General features: G+C 39.2%; 2 protein-coding genes across 2 annotated transcripts in view; one reads left to right on the top strand and one right to left on the bottom strand.

Annotated features, from left to right (window-relative positions):
- Positions 1-4,378, bottom strand: part of LOC104783652 (WAT1-related protein At3g28070-like) — a 9,996-nt gene extending 5,618 nt beyond the window's left edge. The window contains exons 1-3 of the mRNA XM_019244569.1: positions 4,020-4,378; positions 3,853-3,918; positions 3,635-3,748 (exon numbers count right to left, since the gene is read on the bottom strand). Of these exons, the coding sequence (XP_019100114.1) occupies positions 3,635-3,748; positions 3,853-3,918; positions 4,020-4,216 (377 nt within the window). The 5' untranslated portion in view covers positions 4,217-4,378. The remainder of the gene's footprint in view (positions 1-3,634; positions 3,749-3,852; positions 3,919-4,019) is intronic.
- On the top strand, positions 10,521-11,882 carry LOC104783651. The gene is made up of 2 exons (XM_010508781.1): positions 10,521-11,145; positions 11,263-11,882. Exons 1-2 carry the CDS (start codon positions 10,521-10,523, stop codon positions 11,880-11,882), a joined length of 1,245 nt encoding a protein of 414 aa, XP_010507083.1.

The raw sequence follows: 13,041 nt of genomic DNA, 5'->3' as shown, positions 1-13,041 counted from the left end.
TTATTAATAATGTAAATATTTCATTAAAAATGAAAACAGTTTAGATTCCTTTTCTAAAAACTTCCAAATAACCACAAGTTAGTTTTCTTTCTTACTCTCTGGAGACTTTTATAGCAACCCATTAAACTCTTCGCTATCTTCACCGTCTGCGGCCGGAGTTGGCTTCTCCGACGTCGGTTGTTGTAATCATTTTCATTCTCTTGTTTCCTTTCATTACTTTCTACACAGTTTTAGATATTAATACCGGTGAATGATTCGGGTGGATAATTTTTTGGTGATAGTTTTCAATTGTTTGTTTGTCTTTCTCTCCTTTCGTGAGAGTCTTCTTCCGACCATATTCCGGCGAGGGTCTGTGTAGTGACTCGCACCAAGTGGTACGGACCCAAATAAAAAACTTCGAAGAAAGGACTGGGAAAGAACTCCGAAAGATGGAGAAGGAAAAATGCTGCAGAACGACCGAGGAAGTTAGGGAGAAAGATCGCTAAGCCACAAAACGGCTGATGGCCAATGATCAGACGTGTACCATCAGGCCAACGAAGAAGATGATCGATGGTCAAGGGGAAGTCGTTAATGGGAAGTCTTAAAAAGTGCTAAAAAGAAAAACAGTCGAGGTAGAAGTAAGAAAATTCGAAGAACGGACGATTGAAATAAAATGGTCGTGTACCAGCTGACCGGCCAGTGTACCAAAGGACCATCAAGGGTGATCTGCGGTACGTACCAAGTACGTTTTGGCATAAGGGAGGATCAAAGAAGGGAACTGGTCTGATTGGAGAACCGAGTCGTGAAGACATGATCGAAGGATTTTGGCTGAGCAATGTACTAAGGGCCGAACCAAATGCACCATGCGGACAGGGGTCGGGAAAGAACAGCCGCGATGCCACATGTTTTACAAGGAGAGACCGGAAAAAAATAATAGGGGAGAAAGGCCAAAAGTCGCTGGGCGTTTGCCTCTGGCACACGCGCGCGAGTGGGCGTCACGCGCGCGTGATTGGTTAGCCAGCCAACATGTGTCTCTGCATGCGCCACTCAAACACCAAGTGTTGGAGTTGCAATAACAAGTGTCCCATGCAGCAAGTGAAGCCATGCACCTATAAATATTACTCCTTGTGCTTCATTTGCGATTTGAGAAGAAAAAGGAACCAACTCCCAAACTCTCTTAAAATTTTGATTAAGCCTTGGGTAAAGATCAAGAGTTGTTCGATCAAGAAAAGGAAGAAGAGGAAAGTTGCTGGAGCTAGAGACTAAGGAAGAGGGTGAAGTGCTGTCAGATCCGCGGTGTGGTGAAGCCAAGTCAATAAAGTTTATGCTTTAAAATCACTGTGAGTTGTGGTTGATTGTGGAGGGTGCATGAGCTTAAAAGCTTTTGTACCTATCCTTGTGTGTTTTGTTTGTTGCATGTTTTCTTGTTTGTACCATGCACCTATAAATATTACTGCTTGAGCTTAATAAGTTGATGGACGTGCATGCATAATGTACTTGATGAAAAATAATTTTACTTGATGGATCTAAAATGCTATATCTTTCTTGCATAAATTCCGGTTAGAGTGGTTTGCATGCATGTCTAAAAGATTGTGAAGAATTGAGTTAAATATGCTTGTTAAGATAGTATATTTAAAGGACCATTGCACTGATTGTTTGTGCATAAAAAGAGAAAAGACTTCCATGCATGTACGACAGTCTGAAGTTGCTTGATTTTTAATCATGCTTCTTGAAGATTGTGGTGGAATATCTTGCCTGATTTTCTTGCAAATAAATGCTTGATTTTCCTTGCTTCAAATCTTTTGGAATGGCGTAGAAGTACTTAATTCTTTGTGTCATTTAGCTAGTTCGCGTATTATATGTTTCGGTTCATAACTAGGACTAGTGGTCGATCTTCTGTTCCCAAAAAGTGATGTGAAATTCCAAGTGAGTTAACCTAACTGGTCTCACAACATGGACACTTTGGTGCTTAGCTAGCTACTAGCCCGAACTGCAGCATGACGATGCGGCCAAGTAGAAAACCGGTTGGTTTCTTTTGTGGTTTCAACGCGGAGGGTGTGTTGGGATGGGACAGATTCTCGAAAGGGCCCTAGGATGTGGAGAGTCTAGTGTTGTTTAAGTTATCTTGATACACTACTAGCATTCGTTACCCATTGTTGATGCAGGTGAGGTGGCGTGGTTGTCTAGGAGGAATAAGCGTCTAGATTAGTCAAGCCTGCTTGATTATTTCTAGCCTTTACTTGTGTGTTGCCTGCTGTTTTGTTTAACGCTTACGCATTGTGTTTTATGTTTACTCGATGTTGCGGGGTAGTTGGGGTGAGGAGAATGCATGTTAGAGGGTTAGCCAACTCACTGAGTAATCATAGATTACTAATGATATTATTTTGTCTTGCAAGGAAGATTAAGGTGGGTTTAGAGCTTGAGCAGCTAAGAAACCGACTATGGTGTTTTCGTGCTGTTTTGCACAAACCTATGACTTTTAACATGTTTTCTTTGAAATGGATCCAACTGTTTTACTTGGTATTTTCTTTTGAATGTAACAATGTACTTAAGTAATTAGAAAAAGTATTTTCAGGTATTCGGACAAGTGACTTGGTACTTGGCCTAGTACGGGCCAACACAACGCCGCATACGTTTGAAGAGTTGAAAAGCCTAAAGGACGTTTGCAGCGGGAAGGCATCACTAGTGATTTGGCTGAGGGACCTGATTCGTTGTTGAAACCTCAGTCGGATCACGGGCGGTTGATTTCATCGTGGCGTCTCTGGGTCGGTCCATGGTTTGTCTGGCCATGAGACAGTTCGGGGGGTTATAGTCTGGGAACAGTGTTGGCGCTTTTCCGCTGAGAATTTCTTCAAGCAGCTTCCTTTGGTTCAAGGTTGAAATCGTTCATCTTCATCACCGTCAAGTCATCAACTATGATTTTCAAGTCCAGAACTTGGATTTTGTGCTTAAGAAACGAGAAAAGGAGACTTTGAATCCTGATCCTGGTGTGGGGCTGTTCTCCAACAATTCTGCTCAAGCATCTTTCATGTCCATTGTGGATACGCCTTCAACGATGTCAATTGGGCTCGCCATCTTCGGATTGAAGCTGTTGTGTTTCCATTTGAATGGTTTGAGAATTTAGCAACCAATCAATTGAGGCATGTAGTGACTCTTCCTCGCAATTGGTGCCTCGGTCGACGAATATGGGATCCAGGAATTTTATGTTTACAAAGAAGACTTAAACCGGTGAAAGGGAAGAAGACAAGTTTTTTGAAGAACGTTATTGATATATCATGGGCGATATTTACAAGCAAAACAAATCCATCGCATGGTGCGGGAGATGGATATGGTTATATGGTTTGTGATGTAACTGATGGATTGCAACCTTTTGATTTTCAAAAAACATATTGGAGTTTCATGAAAGAGATGATAGCGAAACAATAAGATCAAATTAGACCAAAGACGAAGACAATCAAGGAAAATAACAAATTGATAAATTTGTTAACGTGTAAGGATAAATTTGATAAATAACAGTGTTATTTTTAGAATTTTAGAGTTTATGTTCTATATTTGTAAATAAAATTTTATTTATGTCCTATTTATAAGATTTTTTTTTATCTTAAATGGTCAGAATAAATCTGAAATCTACAAAAAAAAAAAAAAGGGGGCAAACCTGAAGATAACGGCGAGGATGAAGGTAAGAGCAGGACTGATATTGCCCATGGCGGAACCTAAGGTTGGGTTGCTGTATTTGATGCCTACGTATCCTGTAATCACATATATTGATCTTTTTTTTTTGTATATTTTTTCAGCCAAAATTCATATATTAGCAACACTATAATAATGATAATTTCATATTACGTACTGGAAGAAGGAATGTTTGGAAATTACCCTAGAAATCCCTGAAGTCCAATCTTACAGAGTATTGAGAGACTTAGTGGAGGAAGTGTTCTTGACCTGTAAAAAAAAAAGGCAGAAACAAGAAATATGCATACATATTTTTTTTAAAGAACGTTTATAAATGGTCTTAGATAAAGATTAAGGTCATTAGAAGAAACCTGTTGGTGAAAAATAGAGAAGGAAGAAGGAGAAGCGAAGCAAGAATATAAGAATAGCCGATGAAAGGGTAAATGTTGAGTCCCTTTGCAGTTGCTACTTTAAACAGTGTACTTAATCCAATGCCAGTGGTTTCTATCGCCAGCATTGTCGTCAAAAACACGGCCTCTCTCCGCCAGTGGCTTGCTGTTCCGGCCATTTTTTGATATGGTAGAAAGTTTTGGTGTTGAAATGTGTGTCTTTGTTATCCCTTTGTTTGCTTTTTTATGTTGCTAGTTAGCAAAATAATTGGTGTATATAGTGTGTAAGCCCGGCTCTAGGGCGAGAGAGGGACAAACAAAATTTTCCAACAAAACTTCAACAAAAAGGGCCAAAAAAAAATGAAAAACAAATTTATATGTTGGAAACCGTCCATAAAAATTATATGCCAAGGGAGTGGGGACACAAAATAATTATTAACATGGGGCTGATAGTGTGGTCCACTGTCACTTCTTGAATTTATGATGGAAGGACCACTAGAGACTGATACGGGTTTAGCGAGTGGACTGGATTCTAAAGAATTCGATTCCTTTCAATGAGCGAATGGTATCCTCTCTTTCAACATAGTATCCTCCCTATTGATCGGAAACTAAAATAGTAGGCCTGCGACTTCGGTTAATTCGGTTCGGTTTTTTGGTTTTTTCGGTTAATTCAGAAATTGAAATCTCTACCGAATATAACCGAAAACAAGTTCGGTTTGGGTCGGTTACATGCTTGGTTATTTCGGTTCGGTGGGTTCGGGTTATGTCGCCTAAATACCATGGACTCAAAACACACAACACAGAACGATCCAACATTAACATATAGATTCATGACATTAAGCATCATAGAATACAAGTTTTGCTTATAAAAAAACAACAACATTAGTCAATCCTAGTCACATACATAGGACTATTGGAGACAATTTACAAAAAACAACAAGTTCAGAAGGCAATCCTACAATTGGATTCCTAGTTGTCTCGTCTCAAGTAAAGAGACTTTGGGAGACAATACACAATTGTTCAAAAAATAATGTGTGGAGCCAAAAGTTAGAAGAGATTACCAGGATTGACAAAATACCAATGATCCTTTCCTCTTACAAGGATGCATTTGGTATATTGTCATTCTTTACTCCATGCCAAAAAAAGGTAGTTAATAGTTATATTAGTTTTTTCAAAAGATATAGAGAGAAAGAGAGACAAGCCTTAGGAATTAAGATCATTATTTGCTTCAGTTCGTTGTCTCCTGTTGCAAATAAAAACCAGAAACTATGTCAATAAAAATGATACATATGCCTTGTAAATAAAACTGAAAGTAACATAGTAAATCAAGTTACTTGTGTTCATCACTCGATCATGGATGTGCGGATGGGTGTCCCTCACTCTATGAAGCTGCAGAATGTAAATGATCGTCAGTTACTGATTGGTTTGAAGAGAGTAACACAAAAAAACTTAAATAAAAGAGAAATGAGTTATCTAAGGACTCATGAAACTACAATTCCTCAAACATCTGAACTAAGCTGGCTAATTTCTCAGCAGAAATAGTATTCCTCAGCCATTTTTGAGTGCAAACTAAAGTTTCAACCATGTGTGGTGACATAGAGCTTCGATAAGGGTCCAAAATCCGACAAATTGTGCTGAATGCAGATTCAGAAGCAACAGATGAAACTTGAATGGCGAGGACATCTCTAGCTACCTCGGATAAGATTGGGAATTTTGAACTGTTATGCCTCCACCAAGATAAGTCCATTCCTAAAGCAGCTGGAGTTCTTATCACAGGTTTCTCCAATAAGTAAATATCAAGCTCACTGCTACATTCCTCATTTGAAGTTTCAGCAACCATCTCAGAGTACAACGTATCCATCCTCTCATAACCATCGTCATCTGACAAATCAAACAGATCATTGGTTGTCACCACAGGTTCAATTACGGTTCCACCATTGGTTGAGTTTCCAGGCTCACTTCCGCTTAGCTTCACCACATACTCTCCATACAGCCCTTCATCACACTCTTAATAGACGATCTTAGATGACTACTTTCCATATTGTCTTTGCCATAAAGCTTGTCAAAGCAAAGACAATATGGAAAGTAAGAATACTATGAAGTATGAATCATAAACGGACAACAACTTATATCTCATAAACGATGTCTTATTTACACTATTCTTGCAATTTTAAAGACCCAAGTAATTACAAACAATACATCAAAGAACTTGGAGAAGCTTAAGAGAGAAGAGCTTGGAGAAGATTCAGAGAGAAGAACGTACCTTAAAGATTAAGAGCTAGGAGAAGATTCAAACAAGAAATCGGACAAATCTTTCTCCTCGTCGCACTCGCAGTCGCCGTAGAGAGCAAAAGTTTTTTAGGTTTTAGGATTAGGTTAGAACCAATAAAACCGGTGTACATAGTTTATATAGGTAGGTTTAATTTTTGGTTACCCGTCGGTTTACCCTTTCCGAACCAAACCGAATACAAAACCGAAATTGTTTTTTTTCCTTTCCGATCGGATAACAATCACGACAATAACCGAACCGATTTGTCCAAATTTCGGTTCGGTTCGGTTCGGATAAATCGGTTCGGTTCGGATTCCCAGCCCTATAAAATACAATGTGGAACAAAATGCATGTTCTTTATGTAAAACCTTTGTCAAACCTTTGTTCTTTCTCTTTGTTTTCTTATCATTTTTTGCACTATCCTGTTGTGGAACAAAATGCATTTTCTTTATGTATTAAAATAAAGTTCGTATTATTGAGTTAATAAAATAATAATAATAAACAAAAAGAAAAGAAAAGGAAATTGCAAAACTAAATTTTTTTCTCTCTTTCTAGGTGATTTCTTGCTTCTTCGAGAATCTTCTTCACCGCTTCGTACAGATTGGTGATTCAGCCTTCCGTCATCCACGAATCGAGTTTTAGATCTCTATATCTAATCTTCTCCTAGTATGGCAGACCAAGATATATAGCTTCGTCTCCAAAACCTTAATGTGGGCTCTGATCGAGATCCGCTTCAACTCTCAAGTGAAGCTAAAAGAAAGCAAGAGGAGGAACACACGCTGAGTCTTGTAGTTAAAGGCATCCATCCCTCGCAGAATCCAGATGGAATTAAGTTCATGATGCCGAAAATCTGGAAGCTTGATGGAAGAATCAACAGTCGCATCAATGAGGACGGAACAGTTCAATCCTTCTTCAGGCAAGCTCATCATCTTAATAATGTTTATGAAGGAGGTCCTAGGACTTATAAAGACTAGCTGGTTATAGTTGATAAGTGGACTAGACGACACTATCAAGATTATCCTCGAGTTAACAAGTTCTGGGTCAAAATTCATAACATACCGGTAATTCTCGAAACAATCGAGCGATTACAGAAATTGGGAAAGTCTTAGGCCAGTAGAAGAGGTTGTCATCCAAGAACAAAATCTTAATCAAGCAGGAGAAGTCATGGTGCATGATAACATCATTATTTTACCTATTTTAGCTATAGTTTTAGTATGCATTTAGGAAGAGTTTGAAATGATTTGAAGGCTTTAATGTCTATTATCAAGTATTTTAGGTTTCAAGAAGGTTTTACAGGTTTTATAGCAAAAAGGACCAAAAGACAAGGAAAATACGTTTCAGGAAATACTCAGAGCTTTATAGTACGGGCAACTTTTGAAGAACTTCCAGAAATTACATTTTGACGTGCTAGCTGTCTATGAAAATCTGAAAGAGCCATCTTTCTCCTCAAAGTGGAATCAAGTCAATCCATTCAGCCATTCGGAAGATATGCCCGATTTACCAAGACGTGTTATAAACGGACGTGAAGAGAACCATCCAGCCGATGGGATTTTATTGAAGGCCTGACCAGCGACCATCACCACGGCACAGTCCAAGCCTCCACCATGGTCCAGAAGCCTCTCTCGCCGCCCCTTGTCCTGCACTCAAGAAAAAAATACGTTTTTACCCTTACAAAACCCTAAGCCTTAAAAACCCTATAAATACTCATCTAAGCCCTAGGGTTTAGTGCGTGCAATCATTGGAGTAGCCTAGAGACACGAACAGAGGAGCAGACGAAGACCTGAAGCTCTCTCTTGTCCCTCTTGATATCTTGTGTTTTTGTTGAGTTTTAAGACCTGCTTTTGCATAGTTTTGTTGCATAATCTTGTCATTCTAGGTTTTTTTAGGAGCATATGCATCTGGTGTGTTATCTCTCAGGTTCTTGGAGTAATCTCATAATATTTGGAGCATTTGGACCTGTTTTGGTGCAAATTCAAAGAAGCAAAGAGGAGTGAAGTTGGAGAAGTGACAAGACCAGGAACCACACGCGGCCTAGGCAATCGGTCAAACCATGGCCGATTGGCACACGCGGCCAGCACACACGGCCAAACCCTGCCCGATGCCACTCCTCGACATCAAGAACAGGAGCCACACGAGGCCATCACATGCGGCCAAACCTTGCCCGCGTGAAGCCATCGGCCACCCTCAATCGGTCCAAGGCTGGCCGCTTGAACCCACCTAGGCGACGAACAGGAGCCATCAGCGGCCACCACCATCAACCAAAGTGTGCCCAGCTGTCCCAATCGGCCATCCACCATCGGCCAGAAGCTGCCCGGTTGCCGCCAAAGTCCACACTTGTTTTAGCCTTAATCCGGGTTTGACCCGGTTTGAACTGGGTTGACCCAGCTTCCTTTTATTTTCCTATAAATACATTAACCCTATTAAGGGGAGGATCATCCTTTATCTTATCTTTATCTTATCTTTTGTTTAGCAGTTTTTTAGGGTTCTTAAACTTGTTTACTCTTGGTTTGTTGAAGGTTGAGTACTTCAAAGTTTTTAATAGCAATTTCTTCTTCAAATCTCTTAATCTATAATCTCTTATTATGATTTCACAAAGATCAAACTCTTTCCTTTGTGTGATCATGATGATGAGTGAGTAGATCCTTTAGAACTTTGGGCTTGGTAGATTAGGGAGATAGATGATTGATCTTTGATGTCTAGGGCTTTATTTATGTGTTTCCTATCTTGTTTAGTGTTAATAATGCTAGATAGCCTTGATCAAGCTTGAATCTAGACATTAGGATTTCCATGCCCAGAAGGTGTTTGATGAAATTCTTGAACCAAACTATTCAAGAGCTTTGCATACCTAGCCAATGAAAATTGATGATTAGGGTGCTTAGTGGTATTTAGACTTGTTTATAATGCATGCTTACCTTGTGATTTCCTTTGGAAATTTTTGATTATCACTTGATTAGCATAGGATCTCTATCATGGAAATGGATTGATTTACATAAGTGTTCTTAGCCATAGGATTGTTGTTGAATGTTGCTTAGACATCTAGGATTGGTTAGCTATCTCCCAAATCAATTACCTTGCCCAAGGTTCACTTTTTTAATCTTGATTGAAAGTTTGTTTTTAGTTGTGTTCCGTTTCTTTGAGTTTGCATTGTTTGAATTTTCTTGTTTTCTTTCTTTGAATCAGTTTGTTAGTTAAGATTGTTACAAAAGAACCTACATCTGTTTAAGTTTAGATTAAGCGTCTTTGTGAATTCTTAGTGAGTTGATTAATGCAAATTGTGGATTGATAATTTAATTGAAGTAAAAGTACTACATCAATTTGGCGCTGTTGCCCGTTTGCATTCAATTTGACCATTAGGATTTCAACTTTGCTTGAGCCTATTCATTTACTTTACATTGTTACTTGCTTGGTTTTCTTTGGTGTTTTGAATTCTCTTTTGCAGGGTGTATGAACTTGAGAAGTCAAGGCCAAGCAGACTTGATTGAGCGTGTTGGTCATGATGGAAATGACCAGCCCAATGATGATAGAGCTCCACACCATGTACCAAGACAAGCCCCTCTCATTGGAGGTTATGATGCACTTAATGTCAATGGACACCGCACTGGTATTAGAGCTCCACCAGTTGAGAACAATCACTTTGAAATCAAGGCCAGTCTTATCAACATGGTGCAGGGATCAAAATTTCATGGTTTGGCTATGGAAGACCCACTTGATCACTTGGATCAATTTGATAGGTTTTGTGGGACTGTTAAGATCAATGGTATCTCTAAAGATGCTTTCAAGCTACGCCTCTTCCCATTCTCTCTTGGTGACAGAGCTCACATTTGGGAAAAGAATCTGCCTCACAACACCATTACCTCCTGGGATCAATGTAAGAAGGCTTTCCTATCCAAATTCTTCTCTACTACAAGAACAACAAGACTAAGAAATGAGATATCAAGCTTTGCTCAAAAGGGAAATGAGAGTTTTTGTGAAGCATTGGAAAGATTCAAGGGATACATCTCTCAATGTCCACATCATGGTTTCTCCAAAGAGTCACAGTTGAGTACACTCTATAGAGGAGTCTTGCCTAAGTATAAAATGCTTCTTGACATAACAAGCAATGGAATCTTGCTCAAAGTGATGGGAACTATGGAGAGGATTATGATAGAACTCCAAGGGACTATACTGATATGAATGAGTAGCACCAGAAGGAGATCAAAGCATTTAATGATAAGATGGATAAGATGATTCTTGCAAATCAAAAGCCAGTTCACTTTGTCAATGAGTGTGAACTTTATCAAGGTTATCAAGAAGGTATGGAAGCTTGTGTTGAGAGACAAGAAGAGGTCAATTATGTTGGTGGCCAGGGGTATAACAAGTTCAATCCTAATTACCGCAACCATCCAAATCTCTCTTACCACAGCACTAATGTGGAGAACCCACAAGATCAGACTTATCCACCACAAAAACCTCCTGGTTTTCCTTCTCAACCCAATTATCAGCCTAACCCTCAAGGGAACTACCAAGCCAAGCCTCAAACCTATTCCCAACCTCAGCAACAAATGAATGCACCACACCCTCAAGGAACAGTAGATGACACAAATGCTTTACTTAGACAACTCCTAGAAGGACAAGGAAGAGGAGCCATTGAACTTGCCACACAAATGAAAGCCATGCACCACAAAGTTGAAAATGTCTATGGTGCGTTAAATGCCAAGATTGAGAGGTTGAAAACACAGGTCCAGGGACAAGCTTTGTCCTCTTCACCAAGACAAATTGGTTCACTACCGGGAAAACCAAAACCAAACTCAAAAGAGTTTTGCAATGCCATCTTCACGAAAGAAGTGAACAGGGTTACTAGTATGAGTTTCGAAAAATCAAAACTGGATCGCCATGCTGATGAGAATGAACGGTCTATTGAAGAAATATAAGCTCTTCTATATGGTTCTACTGCTAAAAGTTTGGTGGTTGCTAAAGTTGAGAAAACTGAGAAAGGATCTAGGGGTAATGAGATAGTCACCAAGGAGGTTGAAAAGAAAGATGCACCAAGTGTTGCTTTTTCTCTTTATAGTCCTCCACTTCCATTTCCACAAAGGGTTCTTACAAAGGCTAAAAAGAAAGTGCTCTCAAGTTTCAAAGCTAATATGAGTAGAGTTGGAGCACCTTTGCCTTATGTGGATAGCTTGTCTCAAGTTCCTCTCCATATAGAGTTTCTCAAAGCTATTCTAGCAAACAAAGAGAAGGTGGAAGAAATCATGGGAATCTTTGATTCACCAAGTGAACAACAGCCTGGACCAAAATCACTCTCTAAGATTGAAGATCCTGGCAGATTCACTATACTTTGTTCACTTGGTGCCTTACAACTTGATGATGCTTTATGTAATTCAGGAGCAAGTGTTAATGTGATGTCACTTGAGATGGTAAAGAGTCTTGGGATCAAAGACATGAAGCAACCCTCTTCTTCCATCATGTTTGGAGATGCTTCCTCAAAATCTCCACTTGATTTTATTGAGAACTATCCACTCAAGGTTGGTGATTGCACGGTTCCAACAGACTTCATGGTAGTTGAAACCAACAAGCTCCCTCTCATACTATGAACTCCCTTTCTCAACACTGTGGGGGCAAGCATTGATTTTCAAAACAAGAGAGTAACTCTTCTTCAAGTGAATCCCAACACATCCTATCCTATAAAACCTTCCTCTACAATTTTTTGTGGAACAATCACTAGTGAAGAAGTGGCAACTAAGGAAGAGGATAGAGACTTGAATGATCAACATGAAAAGCTCCAAGTTGCTAATGTGGGATTTAAAGAGACTACAAAGCTTGATGAGAACTTTTGGATGGTGAGTGTGAGACTCTTTATTTGATGACCTCAAAGGAGATTCTAGAGAAGGGGATTTGGGTCAAGCAACAAAAGTTGTTGACAAGAAGAAGAGAAAGAAGAAACAAACCCACCCTCCCACCATTTTTTCATCTCCTATGACTTTGTGTTTGCATCCCTTGGGGCTTGTTGATGGAACAATCAAGTACAAAGTGAAACGCAAAGGTCCTTATTCACCATTTGCAAGTGTCAAAGCCAGGCTAGATCCCAAGTATCAATATGACAAAGACAAGCTTCATGTCCTTCTCTCAAGTGTCCTCACTTTCAACCTCCACTCTCTTTCCACCAATTCAACAGGATCTCAAGGGAGCACTAAAGCTCCTCCTATCACTCCATTCCCTAAGGTTCACAACTAGGACCAAGGTATGGTCCTAACTTTCCATTGTATATATCATTTGAGTTTTGTTTTCTTTATTTTGTTAGTTTTCTCTTGGATTTTTTTTACACCGAGACGGTGTAAATTAAGTTTGGGGAAAGACTAGCCAGCTAACATTTTGTTTTGTTTTGATTTTCAATTTGTGTGTCGCATTGTTAATAGCTATGTTTTGAGAAAAATAAAAAAAAATTGAAAATTTTCAAAAACCAAAAACAAATGCATGTAGTTTTGCATATTCATTATTGTCTTTTAGGATTGAGTCAAGAAGCATTTAGTATGCATTTGTATTTGGGATGATAATGAAGCTACCTTGTAAAAGTAGAGTCTTAGGATTGAACCCACAGCCCTCATTTATAGTTCATTGGTGCTTGTTTAATCTTTGGGAAAAAATGAAGAGTCTAAGCTTAAAGCATTGTGTCACTTGAAAGCATTTTATTCTAGTGTAAAGCTTGCTTGATCATTGCTGCATCTCTGTATTATTTGGACTTTAATTTGATCT

Source organism: Camelina sativa, chromosome 4, assembly GCF_000633955.1.
Source record: "Camelina sativa cultivar DH55 chromosome 4, Cs, whole genome shotgun sequence".
NCBI classification, from domain to species: domain Eukaryota; kingdom Viridiplantae; phylum Streptophyta; class Magnoliopsida; order Brassicales; family Brassicaceae; genus Camelina; species Camelina sativa.
The sequence above is the reverse complement of the archived record's forward strand: the minus strand, read 5'-3'. Positions and strand labels throughout refer to the sequence as shown.